The 20,073-nt window shown below is 43.2% G+C and overlaps 1 protein-coding gene across 3 annotated transcripts in view; it reads right to left on the bottom strand.

Annotated features, from left to right (window-relative positions):
• The window catches only part of TIAM2 (TIAM Rac1 associated GEF 2), a 92,451-nt gene extending 75,082 nt beyond the window's left edge, over nt 1-17,369 (bottom strand). For 2 of the 3 annotated variants that reach the window (XM_075413831.1, XM_075413833.1), the window contains exons 1-5: nt 17,282-17,369; nt 15,045-16,247; nt 8,147-8,582; nt 2,894-3,066; nt 1,611-1,835 (exon numbers count right to left, since the gene is read on the bottom strand). In XM_075413831.1, the coding sequence (XP_075269946.1) occupies nt 1,611-1,835; nt 2,894-3,066; nt 8,147-8,582; nt 15,045-16,241 (2,031 nt within the window). In that variant the 5' untranslated portion in view covers nt 16,242-16,247; nt 17,282-17,369. Of the gene's footprint in view, nt 1-1,610; nt 1,836-2,893; nt 3,067-8,146; nt 8,583-15,044; nt 16,281-17,281 lie in introns of all 3 variants that reach the window. The other variant, XM_075413832.1, reaches the window with a different exon arrangement.
• Between the last annotated feature and the right edge of the window lie 2,704 nt (nt 17,370-20,073).

Raw genomic sequence — 20,073 nt, 5'->3', positions numbered from 1 at the left:
TCAAAGGAAATAAACTTTGCTTGCTACTCTAGAGGTCATAATGTGCAGCCTAAAGTAATGACAGAGCAATAGCTACCCTAACTGGAAAGGCAGGCAGGGATGGGCTCTCAAATACCAGTCAACGAATACAAATTATCAGATGTCTTCTGTTAATGGCCTAGTAAAATAAAAGATACAGCAACCTCAGTCCACAGACCTCATAGGCTCTACTACTAGACAAGTTTGGTACACGAGAGTCCCTGTGTAGTGAAGCCTTTGCCTCAACGTTAAGCCAGTATAATTAAAGCATCTTTTGCCTGTTGCTGACTGCAAAACTGGGGACATAGGCAATATGTCAACACCTCAAGACGTACTTCCATACGGTGCCACTGGAGTTATTCGTGGTTCACATGCTGGAAGTGAGAGCAGAGTAAGGCTTGATGTCTATGCACCATCGTACAGACAATGAGGTGACCATTTTCACTGAGGAACAGTTCTAGCTTCTCATCAGCCTGCCCCGACCTTCTGTCTTTGGCATGGCTTGGCTAAAATCCCAAGGTACATACACACCATGAACACTAAATTTTGGGGAGGCTGTTCTACTTTTTGTTTAAAAACCAAATCTTAGTGGTGAATCTGCCTCAGCACTAAGCTGCTGCTTTAGCCAAGATTCAGGCATTCCTGCCATCATAATTTGAAAATGTGATCAGAATAACCCATAAGGCATCCGGACGCCATACTCAGATTTGCAGAGGGAGGCAACCAATGACTCAGCTCATTTCTTGCTGCAATGAAACAAATTAGCCTAGACACAAGTTTGGATGCGAACATTTTGTCTGCTCCAGCCTTGGACAAAGATCTTGCCTTTATTATGTTACCTCTCCCAAGCTAAGCAGCGATGGGCCCAGGCTTATACTGAGATAAAAAATTCCCAGCACGCAACCACAGAGTGTTACAAGAAGTGCTGTTAGTGACTAAGCGTCCCCCTTTTCTTCGATTTGATACTGGTCTAATGCTCAGGCCAGTGGTACTCATGGCAGTGTTTTTCCACCTCGGATAGAAAACTCCAGTCTTGACTTCCTGTTCTCATTTAGACTCATACGAGGCTTTTTAAGAAGCCTAGTGGATCCTGGCCTTCTAGCCATGGCTAAATTTCAACTGAAGAAGATGATTTTGTCTGCCTCAGTCCTTCCTCCAATTTTATCTGGATAAAGTACTCTTCACATCCTGTCTTAAGGTGCAGAATGGTATTGTTAAGTACCTACTCTTAAATCTCCACTGCAATTCAATAATAAATTATTCACAGAACGTACTTTATATTCTGTGGTATGCTGTGTAACAGTTAGGTATTATTAAAAGCTAAGTATATCATAAACCAGTGAAAATTAATTAAATTTTTCCAGAAGAAAAAAGAAACAGCTTTGTGCTCATAAAACAGATCGATCTGATCCTCAGCTTTGAGACGCCTACCTCCCGCGCTGCTCTGGATTGCTGTAGAAACCTGGCAACAATGACAACCACCATGCCAGCTATCCCCAGTACTACTCTCAGGCCTAGAAAGCACTGACAGTCGGAGCCCAAAGCAAGAAGCAATGATAAATATGGTCCTGTAAGAATACTGTTTCAAGTACCTGATTCTCTATGGCCTTCCTGTTTTTTGGATCACTAACAATTGAGAGCTGCAACTCTGCCATCTTTTTCATCTTGCTATCCATATCAATCTTCTGGAAGAGACCCTTAGTTTGATTTTTCAGGAGCCTAACGGTGTCCTCTTTCCCAAGCTTCTTCGCAAAGAGGGAAGCACAGGCTGAGTGTATGGCAGTTACCCAGTTTTCCAGATCCGTCTGGCTTGTCGCCTGTGAAACAAATCAACGATGCAACATTATGAGCAGACAAGAAGAAAAAAAAAATCAGCAGCTCTAGGACATGAAGTGCTTGACGGGTTCACTGAGATCTTAGGTACTTTATCTTAAAACCAGTGAAATACAGTTTTATCTTTAAAACTGTGCAAATAAAGGAACTGTGAGCTTTTCCTGCACTCTGCCATGACTTGCCTCCAACCTTCAGCTTCTGCTTCTTAGACCTGCAACGCCTGAAGGCTCCGCAAGCACAACAGAGTCCCAGGAGCTACGTGAAAGATATGACTTGCATCCTTCATACCTTCAATTAATTAAAGTAAAAATAACAGATTTCAAAGATGAACTTCCTCTTCCGCAGGTAACACAGCAACGTAGATGACTTTGACAGGTAAGGTCTGAGGAGAGGTGTTTGCCTTCTTACAATATGCCAAGTTAGTGGAGAGAGGACAGCAAGGTAAAGAGACTACATCTGCACAGAGTGTCTCTAGAGATCTTTACAAGTGTGCCTATAAATCAACATGTTTTTATGCAGGCAGTTCCACATAATACTGTTCTTTCTCAACACTTCCAGTGGCGCAGTTAGGCAGCTAAGATCTTTAGATTATTTTTAGCCCTCTTTTTCGAACGTCTGGCTCAAGCAAACTCTGTTTGAGGCCACCAGATTCAGGGCTGAGCCCATCATTCTGTACAGGTGAAATGCTAACTGACATGGAAAAGAAAAATTGTAATAAAAAATTATAATAAAGCTGATTTTCTAGAAGCCTGTAACCACAAGGTACCAGAAGTGTCTTTCAGATTGTGTTCTTTTTATTTCTGAAGCATAATTACCTGGGCCAACTGAGGTAACATCATATATCTGAAGTCATATCATACACTTAAATCAATATTATAATAGTATAGTATAATAGTGTAACTATACTATTATTTTTAAGTCAAAGGCACATGCATGATGTGTGTGGATGTGTATGTACATACAGTCATATACATGCATGTGCACACTCACAAACACATCCTGAAAGGGAAACAATCACAAAGTTAGGTATCCATACTGTTACCTGAAATAGGTAGACATCTCCAAAAGAATTGCTGAGACAGAACACATTTTCTTTCTTGGGATGTTCTGGAACAGACTGTACTACACTGTCTTCTGCGAAGAGGGCGTATCGAGGCAAACTGCTCTGCTCCATTGAGTTCCTTCCATAGGTCTCATAAAACAGAAGAGTACAACCTTTGCAGTTCAGAGGGACAAAAAACGTAAGGAGAAAGTAAGTTCTGGATCTCACATTTGAGTTCACTTATTATAATGGCTTTGTGATTAAGATACCCTTCAATGAGAGGGAACACCAGTTCTTCCCCTCTTTTGAACTAGAGAAAATGGGAAGATCCTCTAAACCAGAAAACAGCTAAAATTGATCATGAATTTGTCAATGAAAAGTTGGAACAGATATCTAACAGGGACACAACAAACGCCCACAGACTGAAGAAGAAAAAAAAAAAAACAGGGTACCTTAATATGGAAATGTTCAAGGTCAGGCTGGATGGGATCTGAGCACCCTGATCTAGTGAAAGATGTCCCTGCCCACGGCAGGGGGTTGGACTAAATGATCATTAAAAGCTCCCTTCCAACCCAAACCATTCTGCGATTCTGTGAATAAACTCAGCCTATTAAAATGTTAACGCATGTAGAAAAGATTAATTCCTGCTTAGCTAAATCAGCTTTTGTGTTTCTTTATTAAAATAAACCAACTCTTTCATAACAGCCACCTAAGAAATTTTTGTATTTGTTGAAAAGATTTGTAGAAACTTTTGTCTTCAAACAACACGCTTAGTGAATAAACTTCTCAAATTTAAACTGGATTTCCTTTAATCTACCTGCAAATTGTGGACTTGATGACAATGAACACAATCAGAATAATTTTAAATGGTTTAAAGGGGTTGAGCTTGAGAATGTTCAGTCTCATAATAGCCTAAGGTACAGGACTTGCATCCAGAAAACAAACTTCATCCTCGATGATGACAGTACTGAGTACACCAAGAGGAATTACTTCTGGAGGACAGCAGAAGAGACTTGATCCCAGTCCCCTGCAGTACAACTAGATTGCCATGTCACCTTTGGCAGTGAATCTGGCTTAAGAAGGGCCTGTGCCCCCATCCCTGCCATTCCTGTCCCCTATTACAAGCCACTGTCCTCTGAGATGCACTGATCTGCCTGTCCAAGGGGTCACAGTCTGAACTTCATTACTAACATAGTCTAGCTATAAATTATCCTGTCTTTCTCACGAATTTCTTAGGCTAGTTGTGCATCGAGAGAAAATAAAGAAATAAACTTCACTTTCATTCCTGGAAAATGGCAGTTTAGTAATAGTGAGTTTGGTGTGGTTTTTGTTTGTTTTTTTTTAACTTGGAAGATAAATTAATACTATGCTATGGCCAGATGTTTAAACTGGAAGAACTAAGACAAGATACTATAAATACATTTTGAAAACTGAGAATAACCTAAGCCTAAGCAGGTAGAAAAATCTGAGGCTGATGGTGGATTCTGAAGCAAGGTGAGGCTTCTCCAAAAGCTATGCTCAAATTCATTCAAGAACTAATTTAGAGAAGACCTACGGCCACATTGCATAGCGAGTCAGACTGATCACAGTGGTCCCTTAGGGCCTCGTAATCCATTGGTACATTACTGATGTAACCCCTACAAATACTCAGTAGAGGGCCTGAAACTCGGCCAATATAAGGGTTAAGTTTGCTAGGACTACAGCATTGACTCTCTAGTCAGGTTTTTTTTGTTGTTGTTTTTCCTTCAAATCAAAGAGGCACCACAAGACAGGGCATCACCAAAACTGAGATTTTGGGTTGACTTGTTGATTTTCAGGTTGTTGGTGTTTCTCTGGATGTACATATGCACAAGCAAACACGCCTAGGAAGTATGTATCACGGCGACGTTGCAAAAACTGCAAAATAGCAATGTTTCCTTTGTGGATGTTTTTAAAATACTTGGGATTCAACCTTATTTTAGTACTTCTCTAACATTTACACTTCACGCTGTATTAAAAATCCCAAACACATCAACACAAAGTCACGTAAATTCAAAGGGAGCTTCCTCAAAGGTCAAATCTGAAATCAGAAACAAAATCAAGGCTTATTTGATTCTTCTGTCTGGTAAAGGGGAAGGATAGGCCTATTAGAGTTTATGGGGCACATTTGCTGTGAAAAGTGGTGGAATACACTGGTCCTCATACAGCCCAAATCTGAAGTGTATGAAAAGTGAGATCTATCAGATAGATTTCATCACATTCTCCAGTGCCAGTGAATGTACACCAAGAAAAAGGTAAATATATATCAGCGGTTACTGACCAAATCATCTGATGACTGAAAAGTTTTCAAAGGAATGAATCCAATAAATAGGAATGCCTCTATGGTACTTAAGTGCACCTTTTCCTATTACTGTCCAGTCTCTGGCAGAATACTTAGGGTAAGAGCAAATCCTGCAGAATTGGTCCTATACTTTTCCCTTAGTAGCCCTCACGATCTTCTTTATGGCACAGAAACACTTGGAGGTCTCCGCAGATGGAAGAGAAGGATATGGTTTGTTATGCTCTGCTTATCGGCATGGCACTGCTGTCATCATTTCAATGTAACAGGACAAACCAAACCAACAAAACCAAGTCCCCTCTTGTATTCACCTGCAGCAGCAGGACTGTACAACCACTTCCACTTCTGCATTTTAGAAAAGTGCAAATTAAGCTCTATTTTAAACTCCCATATTTCCCCTATGTGTTATCAAGAAGGTAACTAAAGACACATCATTTTTTTATCCTGACAGTTGATAAGTACATAAATAAAAAATTTTGAGGGGCATGCATGTGTGTTTAGGTGTATGACACCCCAGGTACATCCAGCGATCCCTGGAAGCAGCTAGTTTCATCAACTCTGACAGACCCACTGGGACTCATTATCGTCCAAGTATTTTAATCAAAACTTGAACTGAAGGGGGAGGGCAAAGTGAAAGCAATTTCCCTCGTTAAAATAAACTAATTAGACAGGACAGATGGAAAAGAGAGTTCCTCTTGTTAAAGGGTTACTATTCAAGCTCAGGTCTTGGTGGCCCTGAAAGTAGAGCAGAGGCCTCAGGACATGTATACTTTAAAGTCTGGTAGGTAACCAGGTGCTTATGAACCTTCTGCATATTTATAATTAAACACATCTCAACAGAAGTGCAAAGAAACATGCTGTTCTCCATTTCCATATGTGGCTATTTTAAGTAATATTTTAAAATATCTTGGCTATTTAAACTTCAAGAGCAAATTAAATACAGATTTATCCAAAACCCTGTATCAGGAGAACCAAAGCAAACGCCTTGATCTTGACATAGTATATTATGAAAACAGAACTATGCCTTGATATCCAGACAGGCAAGCTTATTTTGGCATCAGAAGTCTCCACAGCACAATAAAGGTACGAGATCAAGGAAATGAGGAATGTATGTTCAAAACAGTTAAGAAAGCGGAAAAGATTCTGCAGCACGAATGCAGTCATATCACCCATCCAAAGTAAAAATCGTTGTCTCTAATATGTCTTACAATGTCAGAAGTTAATAAAGTTTTTACAAAGAATTTTATTATTGCTTTTTCATAGCTGGGAAATTCAGGTAGCAAGAAGGGACATGACTTGTTCAAGGTCACCAATAAGCCAATTTTATCGCAAAGAACTGAACACTAAACATCTAAATTACTTCCCAGAGATTCACCATCCCAGAAAGGCATGAACTAGTAGTATATAATGTACTTCAGTTTAGAGTTTTGATAGGATTGCTTAGAAACTACTTGAATTTTAGAAGAGCCAGATCAAACTCCTAATCACACTCCACAACACAAACACATACAATAAGAGGGTGGCATTCAGATACTGTTTTTCCCTTTGTATCCACTGCTTGTAAGCATGAATCATGCTATCTGATGATCAAGATAAGTGATTTAAATTGTTAAGACTGCCTACATTTTTGATCCCTTGATAACAGGTCTCTGAATTATTAGGCAGAATTGCTACATTCTTGCAAGTTTGCTTCTTTTAAATCAGCACTATCAAGGACAACATTCCCAGCACTTCTTGTTTGCTTTTCATTTTTCTTCAGGTCTACACCCATGCACAATTTTGAAAAGGGCAACCTGTGGGAAAGTTGTTATTTTCTCTCCTCCAGCCCCAGATATGCTAGGAAATCATTAAGTTTGATCATTTCCTTACTCATTAACTTAGCATTATATTTACTGAAAGGCAAATCCTTTGGACGCAATTCAAAAAAAAAAGAAAAAGCGTATGAACTCACCCATTAAATTCCTCTTCCTCCCCACAATAGCTGTTATTTTCCTTCTCACACTTCCTGACACCCGCATGCTCCTTGCGGCACTCCTACCTCCCCAATTACCCTGAGCCATCAGCGCGCAGCGTGAGCGCAGCGCTGAGCCCGGCAATCACACCGCAGCCCACCAGCACCAGCCCCTTCGAAGCCGCTTGCCTTCCCACGGGGCTGTTTCACGGCAGGAGCAGCCGGTGGAGGTGGGAAGGTGGGCATGCCAAAAGGCAGAAGGGGCTGACATTGCGAGGAGCAGGCAAAGGGAAAGACCATCCAGGGACAGGAGGGAGACTGGTGAGTCCTGAGAGTGGCCCATTGCAGCTGAGCTTCGGGAACTGCACGGCTTCCCCAGCTGTTACTGCTTTGGTCTCTTTTGCCCTCAACTGCACACTTCTCTGTGTAAATGCTCTAGCAAGGGGAGCTCACCTCTTGATTATCTTGCCACCTGAAGCACTGAAAATGAACTGAACATTTTCACCTTAACTTGCCCCAGCTTTCAATAAACCTCATAGTAGAGCCCAAGGAACTGCATGCCTGTGACAGGGAATCGGGCACCACGGACTTCTCCTGATCCTTACGTTTTGAATACCCCTGAGACAGAGGTGTAACTTCTGTATTTTATTCTGTTTTGGTTCAGTTTGGTCCCTGACCTCCAAATATCCAAAAGCATCTTCTAAACCCCCAATTCTGTGTGAGTACAGAAACTGGGAAGTCAGACAAAACAATTCCTGCTATGGTATGAAATGCAAGGCTACTCATGTAACACCAAACACGCTCCATTTAGTGGGTTGCCTGGGCACAAGCTCCACTTTCAGCATGTGGATAGACTGTGTAAAGTCAAGCACAAATTTCTCATCCCCTTGAATCTCCTAACAGAAACCAGCATGCATGAAAAGTTGCTGAGGCACCATGGAAACAAGTGCTGCTGCCAAGCCAAAGGACCAACGCGGTGCCTTACCTTTGAGTGTGACCCAGTATTGCTTCCACTTTCGCCGTGTGACCAGCTCCAGCTTCTTCTCCTTCTGCAGGGTCACCAGGGGTTTGAAGAACAGCCACCCTGCCTTGCGCACTACTCCTTGCTCTTTCTCATATAACAAATCCAGCTGCTCCAAGGAGCTGAGGGACTCGCCGCTGGAGTCCTCCGTTTCCGATGAGGTCTCGGTGTTCTCCAGGTTTGTCCTGCTCATCTCCAGCTCCCGCATGAAGTTTTCATAAATGTTCTGCCTCAGGGCATCACTGCTGACCGCATTGGTGGACTCACTTCTCTGGGACAGGACATGGCTGGAGCCGGGTGACCACAGCAAAGCGGAGAGCTGTGATGGTGCCAGCGTGTCTGTGGTGAAGTTGTCCATTCTGCTGTCAAAGTACTCACTCCCATCTTTATACTTTGGCTCCTGTGCAAAAAAGGAAATTGCCCGTGATCAGTCACCAGGGCTACAGTGAAAAGACACACTTCATTTGGCATTTAAATTTGTTTTATTTTTAGCCATGGCCAGTTCCTTCGTCAAGGGTCACCTCTTTTCACCATTACAGGCTTTGCCCCAGCAGCCACTGACACCGTCAGTGCCACCACTAAGGGTTTGCTCAGCAGAACCCCATTTAACCCTAAACCCTAAGTCTGTGAGCTTTGATAACTCAACCACCTGCGAGTGATCTCCAGATTCACTGGGAACTACAAGGGCTTCCACTGGCTGAAACGTGATCGACTCCAGGAGACAACCACATTCTCTGGCTGAAACCTGATGGACTCCAGGAGACAACCACATCCTCCAGCTGAAACCCAGGCACCACCACTTCGACGCCTGTTTGAGTATAAGCGCGAATAGTGTCACAACAAGTTTCTTCATTACCACAGGATTTTCAGCACTTTGGTGACACTCCATTTGTGCAAGTCAGCCACATTTAACTTCGGCATAGCTAGGCTGATTTTACCTCCACTTTCTATTTGTCATATAAACTGTGCTTAACCAACACAAAAAAGGTCAAAAGTTTAGAATATTTTAAGCTTGTTACTATTGACCAATTGACAAAAATCTAATCTAACAGAAGATGTGGTTTAAAAAAAGAAAAGACGCCCTTGCTGACTGGCACGAATCCAGCCTCCAAACTGCAGAGGTGTCTATTTCCTGACTTGCGGGAAGCCCCTCTGGGAGCCTGACTATCTCATCAAGCACCAACAGGCCTTTCTCCTAATTGCATTGTGCAACTTCATCCCTTGTATTGAGAGGTCTGGCCAATCTTATTCGAAATACTCAGGCCTGATGGTATTTCATGTATGACTTCGACTTTGCCTTGTGATATGGAGGGTAACATAGGTCTATTTTTTGCTACTGCTCGTCAACTTGGGATCTTGTGGACAGATTGGGCCTTTTCTTTCTTAACCCTTTCCCAGTAACGTGCTGACTGCTCCTAACTCTCCTAGGCTCCAGTGATGGTCAGGGATTTTTGTAGTACACAAGACAGAGCCCTCCGGACTAACTTCACTGTTGAGAAACACACCATAAATCACAAGAAGCCATTCATTGTCTTTCCAACATAAGTGCTACTGATGGTATCTAAAAGCAACTGAGATTTCATAGAATCATAGAATGGTTTGGGTTGAAAGGGACCTTATACAGCATCTAGTTACACCCCCCCTGCCATGGACAGGGACACCTTACACTAGACCAGGGTTCTCAGAGCCCCATCCAACCTGGCCTTGAACACTGTCAGGGAGAAGGCAGCCACAGCTTCTCTGGGCAGCCCATTCCAGTGCCTCACCATGCTCAAAGCAAAAAATTTCTTCCCTATATCTAATCTAAATCTATCCTCTTTAACGCCATTACCCCTTGTCCTGTCACTACAGGCCCTTGTAAAAGGTCACTGTCCAACTGTCTTGCAGGCCCCCCTTTGGGTACTGGAAGGCTGCAATAAGGTCTCCGTGGAGCCTTCTCTTCTCCAGGCTGAACAGCCTCAACTCTCTCAGCCTTTCCTCATTGGAGGGGTGCTCCAGCCCTCAGATCATTTTTGTGGCCTCCTCTTGACCCGCTCCAACAGGTCCCTTCCTTTCTGCGCTGAGGGCTCCAGAGATGGACACAGGACACAGGTGGGGTCTTGCCAGAGCAGAGGGGCAGAATCATCTCCCTTGACCTTCTGGCAATTTAACAGCATACAAGAAAAAAACATGCTGCCTTTTGCAGTAAAGAAAATTTGAGAGTGTTGCTTGAAAAGTATGAGAGAAAAGATGACGATAAACTACCAAAGAAGTGAAGCTATTACCCTCAGTAATAATAAAGCTATTATATTTTCCTTTCAACTTTAGACTGCCTCTCTACAAGCATTTATTTGCTCATAGACTTCTGTACATGGACAAAGTAAATAAATCTTGGTCTCCTGTGAGCTGCTCTCACCAGCAGCTTTGAAAGCAACTACTTGTTTGTTCCTTTGCTTCCTACTTGATGCTCTTCAAAACTGCAGCGGAAAAGCTGTGCTGTGTTTTGATAGCATCACGATCTCAAGCGCGCAGCCAAGAGCAACAGTGGGATCGCACGCCCTCCCAAGCGTCACCAGACAAGCCACTTCTCAAGCAGCAGGACGCTGCCAGTCGCGGCCTCGCAAAAGCCAGCTTCAGGTGAAACCCACGTTCTCTTACAGTACACTGAAGTTCAAGTCTGGCTTTTCAGATCACTACGTCTGGCGGCAAGGATCCAGTTCTCCTGGTAATAGAGCACCTTCCTCATATCTTATTGTAGAGTGTTAATGAGCGTTCTCTTAGAATAACTCCCTAAAATCAACAGTTTTGGTTTTTGTATGATAAAGAGAGGGAAAGGGGGGGGGGGAATCATGCATGTAATGTGTTAATGCCCACAAAGCGACCATACAACATGGATCGTACAATTGTGCCAGCGATCTGCAGTTCAGTGGGAAACTGGAAGCTTTCTTCAGCCTCTTTTTAACTACTGCCACTATATGCACGTGCCAAAATCTTGTCCTTCAATTGTTTGACTATTCTCCAGGAGCTGCCAGTGTCCTCTAGAAAACATTAATATTCAGTTTATTACAAATACGTATTTCTTTCAGTCCCAAAGCACTAATGGGAAAAACAAAAAGAGGCGCATACATAAGAAGGTGTCTGCTGCGAAGGGCCACTACTGGAACAACAAGCATTAACGAAAAGGGTGGGATACAACCTGTTCATTTACAGCCACTAACCACATCCTGTGTTTTCTCCAAGCACACAGAAAGTACAGAAATGAGGAGGTACCAGAGTAGAGTAAATGGACACAGGATCCAAAATTAATGTATACACTTCACCATGACAACATTACCTGTATTTTATTTTTTTTACAGAGAAGAACTGGCAGAGTCACACAGTCTCTGCTGGTCCTCCGGGAGGCCGTCACTGTATCTGGTCACCACTGAAAAGTTCTGACCCAGATTGCTGCTGGCTGTGGTTTCCCTTCCAGAAGCTCATTCTGTCTCTGTCGCATCTAGTGAGGACAGAAAACTACCACTGTTTCCACTCAGCTGCATTCAAGCAGATCTCTCCCTGTCTGAGATACACCCTGGGATAGCTATAGATAATGCAAAAGATAAAGAGGCTTACTAAGATACCAATTAGACAAAGTGACGCATGTAATAATTAGCTGTAAAGAACAACGCAGGAAACAATGCAGCATGCTAAATTCATTAGGGCCCAAGATGAAAGTGGAATCTAATACCAGTTTTCAAGCCAATAAAGAGGTTGTCTCGATGTACTTTTCTTTTAAATCCCCTTTACCCCACACTTCAGGACTCTGGCTTACAAAGTCAGGAAATTTCAGAAATTATTCCCATGAAGAGGCTGTTTACTTTGTTGAAGAACCTATCTGCACCACCTGTTTCTGGCGGCTGGATTTTCATTTTACACAGCATTTGCTCATTCTCTCCACGTTATACAGTTGCACACTGAGTTTACACCACCACATTTCGCAGTGGCTGACTGTGCCACAACTCTGCCTAAATTCTGTCCACAGGTCTCACACGCATCGCATATACCTTGCCGCTCACACACAGTGTATGGTGATACAGCATCTCCCCAATGCCATTTCAGCAAGGATTAAACTGAACAAGAATGTACCATGAGCATTAGGACACCCTCGTGCAATGAACGCTGGATCATGGCACAGAACGACTGCAAGTCTTGATGTGAGACCATCAGAAAGGCAAACTCAATTCCAGCATACACCAGATCAAGTATCAGATCAAGACAGACATAAGGAAACGTCCATGTCACCAGACAGGGCACAGCCGAGGGCTCCTCTGGAATATCCCACATCCGAACCTGTTTATGGATGATTTAAAACAGGTGCAGAGGAAGGGTGTCAGAATGCAAAGGAAACAGACTTCCTACCTTAGGACAGAAGACCAAAGAGAGTCTGCATAGCCCCGCAAAAGTGGGCCAAGATATCATTTCTCCCTTTAAATAAATCATAACAGATTAAATAATATGGAAGGATAACTAATGAAATGGACAATACTGGCATCAGAACAAACTGGCCAGGACTACATTTACTCTGCACATCAGCAAGCATCAGAGGAAGAGGGTTTGGAAACAGCCTTCAAGCTTGGGAAAACCCCACCTGATTTTAAGCTGCAATTTGTTCACAAAGGGGATTAAACTCCACTGCCTTTCTAGTGGCAGAGGACCGGCCTCAGTATCCCAAGTCTATGCCTCCTGGTCCTGCACCCCTGTGAAGCAGGAGGCTTGGCTGCCTTGCTTCCACTGGGGCAGCCAGAGGGACCCATTCACCCAGCCAGCACCGGCGCTGAGGCCTACTTAGAGGGAAGTGGTCCAGTTTTCACCTACGCTCAGCCCAGGTGACTCACAACGAGTTATTAGTAACATTCTGAGGAAGGGACACGTTGCTCAGAGCAAAGCGTGGAGGCTACAATCGCAGTGGTGAGCAGTCCTGCACACAGGGACCAACCGCCTGGCAGCTCATAACCGTGCACGGTACTTCTGCATTTTTAAGCCAAAGGACCCGGTGAGAGTATAATTGTTACCAAACTACAACACGGCAATCCCTAGGAGAGACAGCAGGTTATTCAAAGTGTGCAGGGTGGAGGGGAGCTGACCAAGCCTCACAAGGAAGGCAAAAATCATAAAGCATTCGCTACCCTTCTTCTCCTTCAAGTCACTGGATATTTGTCTGATAAAAATCAATGACTGTTTCCTGTGCCTTCTAAGAAATCGCCACTTTTGGAGCTAGGGACAACTTCCTTCTACCAGAATCAGATTCAAGCTTGATGCAATCTCGACAGCCAAATTTCCTTGCTGTGTCTGAAGTCAGTTCACTGCACAGTGAATTCAAAACAGCTATGAATCGTGCACCACAAATACCATTCTGAGAATGTCATAACTCAGTAATACATGGCAAAAGTCTGGGATGCAGAGATCATACGTAAAGCCTGGCTGTAAAATCCAGAACAGCTACGGATGTTGAAACCAGTGAAGAACCCTGGCACAAGGCGCTGAGGCTCTTCGCTGATTCTGTTTTTTCTGCCTTCTCTTTCACAGCTGAGTAAGAAGGTGAAAAGACAACATCTGATAAACTACATTAGCACCAACTCACAAAAGAATTGACCCAAACAAACACCTTTCATTTTCATTTTCCCAGTTCTGTAGCCCTTAACTAAGATTTATGATGGCAAACCTTACGCTGACCTAACTTCTGAGCTTAAGGGTCCATCAGAGTTTTACATGGCAATGACAGATGCCTGTTAAGCACGACATCTGTCTGAATTTCCAACACAGGAGACAGCGTCTGCCTTACATCTCACAGAAAGCATGTGTTATGGGTTTCCCTTCACTCTCTGCTCACTTCTGAAGTGGCCAGCACCCTAATGTTGCTGAAAGGGAGCAGATTCTTAATTTAGAGAAGCACAGTGACTGTTCCTGTATGAGAAACACTAGGGAAGGTTAAAAAAAAAAAAAAAGAAAAATCCAAACCAAAACCAAAAACAGTCTCTGCCCTCCATCTCAGCTTGCGAACTCACACGCAGAAGTCCAGGCACAGTCTGGACTTTAAAGAGCTGATTCTGGGGCCTACAGCTAGAGGTGAGAATTTCTTTCCTGACCACAGGCATCCTAAATTCCTGTTAATGGGATTAGCCTTAAATTCTTCTAAAGAAACATCCTTTCCCTCCCTCTTGCCCTCCTCCCATCTCCTTCTTCACACCACCATCTCCCGGCAAGCCAGATGGCAATTCAAGCTTTTCCATCTGGTGAACTAAGCTGCCTTGCAGGAAGGAGGAGGGCGCTCTGTGCAATGCCTTCAGAGGAGGTGGAGGCACGACTAGAAGCTCTGGTCGATACTCTACAGCTGATCGCCCTGCTAGAGACCGACCGACAGCAAAATCAAAGTGAGCGAAAAAGCCAGTAATACAAATAGGGAATACCTGCAAAGATATTCATAACACTTGTACTGCTCCTCTCACACTCTTTAGATAATGCATGCTGATTCACAGCATATATATGATATTTATATTTTCATAGTTGAAATAAAGAGAAGGCTTAAAAACTCCAAGTCACTTTATAGGTAATATAATGATTTCAACAGCTAATTCACTGAGAGATTAGGCTGCAGAGACTTAGAGTCAGCTAACCAGGCGACAAAATAGGAAGGGAAAACTTGCACACACAAACATGTATCTTTTTTTGCTGTTGACATTTCAGACAGCTCTGGGGATGCAATACTTCTCAGAATTCCACAAATTACCAAATGAGATTAACAAGTAATTATCCTGCGAGAAAGACAAACATGATGCCATCACTACATTTCTAAGACGAATTTACAAACCAACTTTCAGGCACTTAAGCTGGGGTTTGTACATACCTGCAGCTTCCTTTTCTTCCTTGAGAGACTTCCCGTCCAGTCACTGATGCGTCGCATTCGGTTTTTTAATGTATCCTTCTTGGATGCATCCTCACTGAGGGGCTTGGACTTTCTGCACGGGAGTGTGTAGGAGGAGTAATGTGCAGGACTTCCCTGCTCTACCCTGGAGGGAACGTCAATGTCTGAGGCAAATGAGACACGGTTGCTCAGGCTACCGTGAGTGTCAATATACTCATCAGACAGCCTGATCCCAGGTGGAGGGGTGCTTTCCAAGTTTGTATCCTTATAGAGATCTCGGAGTGAGGAAAGAGATGAACTTTGGTTGAAGGACTTCTTGGTGTCGCTCACTGGGAAACTGGCATGAATGCTTGTATCTGGAGTGCTCCTGGTCAAATATGGACCGTCCAACTCATTGATATCCCCAGCATTTCCCCAGAGAGAGTCATACCATGAAGACTCAGAGCTGAGGGAGCTTCCTTTACTAGATCGAAGCCTTGAATCAGTAGGTGACAGATGATGGCTTGAAGAACAGTCTGCGCTGGAGTTCCTCCTGACATCGAGCAGGTTATTTGGCTTAGATTCCAAGGCAGGCGAATACCTCAGCAACTGGACTGGTCCACTGGACTCCTCAGTCAGCACCTTGTTGTTGCAGCTGTTGTGGAATTCAACCCTCAAGCAACCGTCCAGCTTCCCCAGTGTTTTAATGAGAACTTTCGGACTCCTCCTGTCCTCTGATGGGGAGGTTGATGAAAGACTCTCATTCTTTCCATAGCAATTTAAAATGTGTCCATTGCATTCTCGGGAGGCAGAGTGATTACTCCCAGCTTGAAGGCCAATATAGCGGAAACCGTTCTCGGGCAAAAACATCGTGTTATTTCCCTGGCAGCAGTCCCCTGAGGCATTTGTCCTGTGTTTGGCATGGGCATTGCTTTTAGACACCTTCACCACAGTGTCACCAAGTCTAGATGAATAAGGCTGACTACTCTTGAAGTGTGAAAGGCAGCTTCTGGCGAGGGACCTCGATTTGTAGTTTGAGCCGCTATTGGTATGTCCCCATCCATGCATGGAGCAAGACTTCTCATCTTTAGCGTGAATGCTGCGAATTTTCAGAGAGCAAGGCTTCTGCTTAGCACCAGCTGTAGAAGCAGTATGATTTTTTGATCCCTGAAGACTGTATTGGCTTTCTGAATTCCCCATTTTCCACTAAATTAAGAAGAGTTTCATTAGAAACAATGGCTAGAAGACAGAGCAAAAAGTAACAGACCATTTTTACCCTCTACACAGGAAAGTTACTTTTTAAAAAATGATATGAAACAATTGTTTCCCAAAAAACCCATTAAATAGCCATTTACAATATTAAATTCATAACTGAACTTATTTTAGGGAAAGGCTAGGAAAGCCTATTCTCTGTATGGTTCATTACCCCTCTGTCATAAAGCTGGAATCTAACTCCATTGAAATCATGTCAACACCTTTCTCCACCCACACCACTGGCAACATCCTTTTCTTATAACCTACAAAATCTCTGGCTCCCAAGAACAATGGCATAATGAAAGGGAGACAGCAAGATAATCATAACTTAGATGTAAAGTGAACTGTACTTTCAGAGAACTCCTTTCTGCCAGGAGACAAGCCCACTGCAGTTTCAGCCTGACTGGTTTCTGTGCAACCAAGTTTTGCCTCAATAAACTGTTCAGCAAACCCTAACTTTGTGTTTAAAAGGATTCAATCCAGGAGAAAGAAAAAAAAAAACCCACACCAAAAGAACAAATAACTTGGTTAGTGAATAGCCTCATCTTCCATTACAGCACAAAACTGCATTATGTTCACTTAGCATAGTGCAGTTTGATAGTTCACTTAGTAAAACGCTCGTCAGCTTTTTACTGAATTCACAGCGAACAGCACACACTGGAGCAGTCAAATTGCCCCAGTGAGATGACTGAAGATTTTGGACCTACATAAAGTGTACCCAAAAGTAAAAAAGATCGATCTATTCTTTCTGTTTCTTGCAGAAACAACATCAAAGCACTTCTTCCACCAGCACTACGCTTCTTTGCACGTCGGATCTCAGACTATCACTCTTCAGAGAATCCACGGCAGCCTCATTAAAATTTTGTCAAAATTAGCCATTGTGAAAGCAGAATCTTATTTTCTAGAATTTGTATGTATTTTAACACCCCTACTTCTAGCCTTCAGCACTTCTAGACGAAAAACATCGTAAAAAACAATGAGCACACCTGTAGGATCACTCTTAAACACGGGCACGGTTAGCAGTTAGCATGCTCTGCATTGTCTTCGTGGCCAGCCGCTACACCAAAACCAGGATCCAGTTGCACACAGCCTTCCTAGAAAACACCAAAATGACAAAACAGGGCTCTCAGTCACATAGAACTTACACTTTACTCCAGCTGTAGGCAAAATGAATACCAAAAACAATCAGACCGAAGTTACAAATGGAGGAGAGATCTAGCTAAAGGGATTCCTGGGCTTCAGACATACATTTGTATAAACATACTTTCACAACTGTCATTAACTTAACACAATGAAGTCACTGTTTGGGCAAATGTTTTATTTTTTAATTCCGCCCTTCTCCCCTCTCCTTGACAAGTTGGGGCAAACTTTGAGCCCCCTCCAGTTTGCTTTTTGGAAGACCAATTACAGATAGCAGGATTGTGCAGTGATCCATTATAATTTGGACCAAACCGACCAGAGCAATGTCCTGCAGCATCCGTTTATCCTTCCCCATGCTTGGATTCCAACTATAACCCTTGCAGTGCAAGGCCACCACACAATTCACTCCACCAACCACCCAGCAACCTCTCTCTTTAGGTTTGTTCTGATTTTAAGTTAACTTGCCAGTAAAAAAAGAAAAAGGGAGTGCCAAGCACTGCACGTGCCCACAAGTAACAAGACCCAATTTCTCCCTGACCATCTGAACACACGGGTCTTCACTTGGCACACAAAGGCTGCAACTCAAATCAAAAGGGCAGAAGCTGACTCTCACAAAACACACCAGCAGTTCAGGGATGGAAACACTCTGTACAAGAAGCTGTACAAGATCTTAGGGTGAACTTTGGAACAAACATTTTAACTACGAACCATTCTTCATACACTAGCCCCAGAAATACTCTTTTCTGCTTAAATTCAGTGACTACTGTTCGTAATTTTCAATTGAATAACTACATGATTTGAACATGCAGAGTTTTGCTCTTTTTGACTCCTTTTACTGCATAAGAACCTTGAAGGTATTTAAAGGAATTCACTGGTATCCTAGGTATTTTGCTAACCTTACCAAACACAAAGGGAAAAGTTGAAAACTCGAGCTAAAAACAGTCTCAATGGCAAGCCTAGAAAAAAGTTAGCAAATAAATGACTTAGAAGAGATATATCCTTTTGGATCGTGCTAGAGATGCTACAGACCTATAAACACAAAATCATGGCCGTTATCATGAAGATATTTGATAAAACAGATAAGCTGCAGAAATTTCATTTTACCCTCAAAAAAAAAAAAAAAAAAGAAGAAAAATCTGTTTAACTTGCTTATTTGCTCTAACAATTTAGAAAGTTACTATTCAGGACACCCTTGCCTTGTAGGTTTGATTTGCCTGTGCTGCTACGTGTACACATTTATGTGAACAGTTTTTAAAATGTGATATGCAACACAGATTGAACAAAAGACTTTTGATTCAAGGTAAACAGAAGACAACACACAAACTTCCTAAGCTCCAGGCTGCTGAACAAATTGTGAACACCCAGCAAAACTGCTTTCCTCCATCCAGGAGCTGCAGACCGCAAACAAGCAGTGAGTTTACATTCAGAATTCTACATTTGGGAGCAGAAACTACATTCAACAAGGGGGCTTTGAAGAGCTTATATCTATTCATAAGGGAACGCTGAACCCAATTTGCCTAAAGAAACAGGCAAAAAGACCATCTGGTCTCCATAGTGATTGTGCAATGGTTAGGTAATCCTTTTAACAGAGTGGGCAGCGAGCAAGCTGCTGTCATGAACCTCAGAAGATAGACATTCAATTCGTCAAGGCTCGAGCTGCTACCACTGGGTCCATTGTATGTGTGCGATCCAATACACAGGTCACATAATGGATGAAGGAATAAAATTATCTCAGGGTACAATGTCTACAAAACAGTATCACAGTCTGTGCAGGAATCAGTCAGCAGTACAACAGCACAGTCAATAAATCCCATTGAAATAGCCCCGAGGGACTTCTCTCAGCATCCCAGCCGTCCAGAAAGCTACGGTAGGCTAAACATCGCCCGCGCTGCGATAACCAACTGGGGCATCTGCAAGGCTGCACAAAGACCATCCCCGCTGAAAATCCGCTGTGATGCCTTTCTCTGGTGGAGCGATTTTCTTTCTGCTCGTTACGATGCGGGGGGAGTGGAGCAAGTCACCTTGTGCCCGAAGGCAGCGTGACGCCGGGGTGGGGGGCGGTCGTAGACAAGCTCTGGCTGCGCTCGCTCCAAACACACGTTTCACACCATTTGAACTTGTGGACGGGAAATCACAGCACAGGGGACAAAGTTCAGCCTCCCCTATATTTCTCACAGCAACCTACCACCGCAGAAGACAGCATGCTTTTCTCTCTTCCTATGCAGAGGGATGAATGCTTCTTGTGAGCAAAACCAGCTTCTATGAATATTTTCTGCAATTATAATCAGTATATTTAGAAAGCAGCTCACTGCGGCTGAAGATGACTATTAAGAGTTTATTTGCTTTCAATTATACCCACACTCCCTAAAAAAAGAACTTTTTAATCTTCACCCTGGTTCCCCTTGACACATTCAAAAAACACAGCTATGCAAACATACTAATCCGGGAACCCCACCATCCCCACCACACCCAATAATTAGCGCAAATCATAACCCCAGAGCTAAAAACGTATTTCCCCACCTTGGGGCTTCTCCACATAAAGTTCCCCTAGACTTTTTTGGCTCCAAAAAACAAACACACAAGCTCAGGAGCCATTCCGGAGAAGCGCCTGCCCGCTATGTTCCCTGATCAACACCTC

This window comes from Opisthocomus hoazin, chromosome 2 (genome assembly GCF_030867145.1).
Source record: "Opisthocomus hoazin isolate bOpiHoa1 chromosome 2, bOpiHoa1.hap1, whole genome shotgun sequence".
Lineage (NCBI taxonomy): Eukaryota > Metazoa > Chordata > Aves > Opisthocomiformes > Opisthocomidae > Opisthocomus > Opisthocomus hoazin.
Note: the sequence above shows the minus strand (reverse complement) of the source record. Positions and strands in the feature narration are given on the sequence as shown.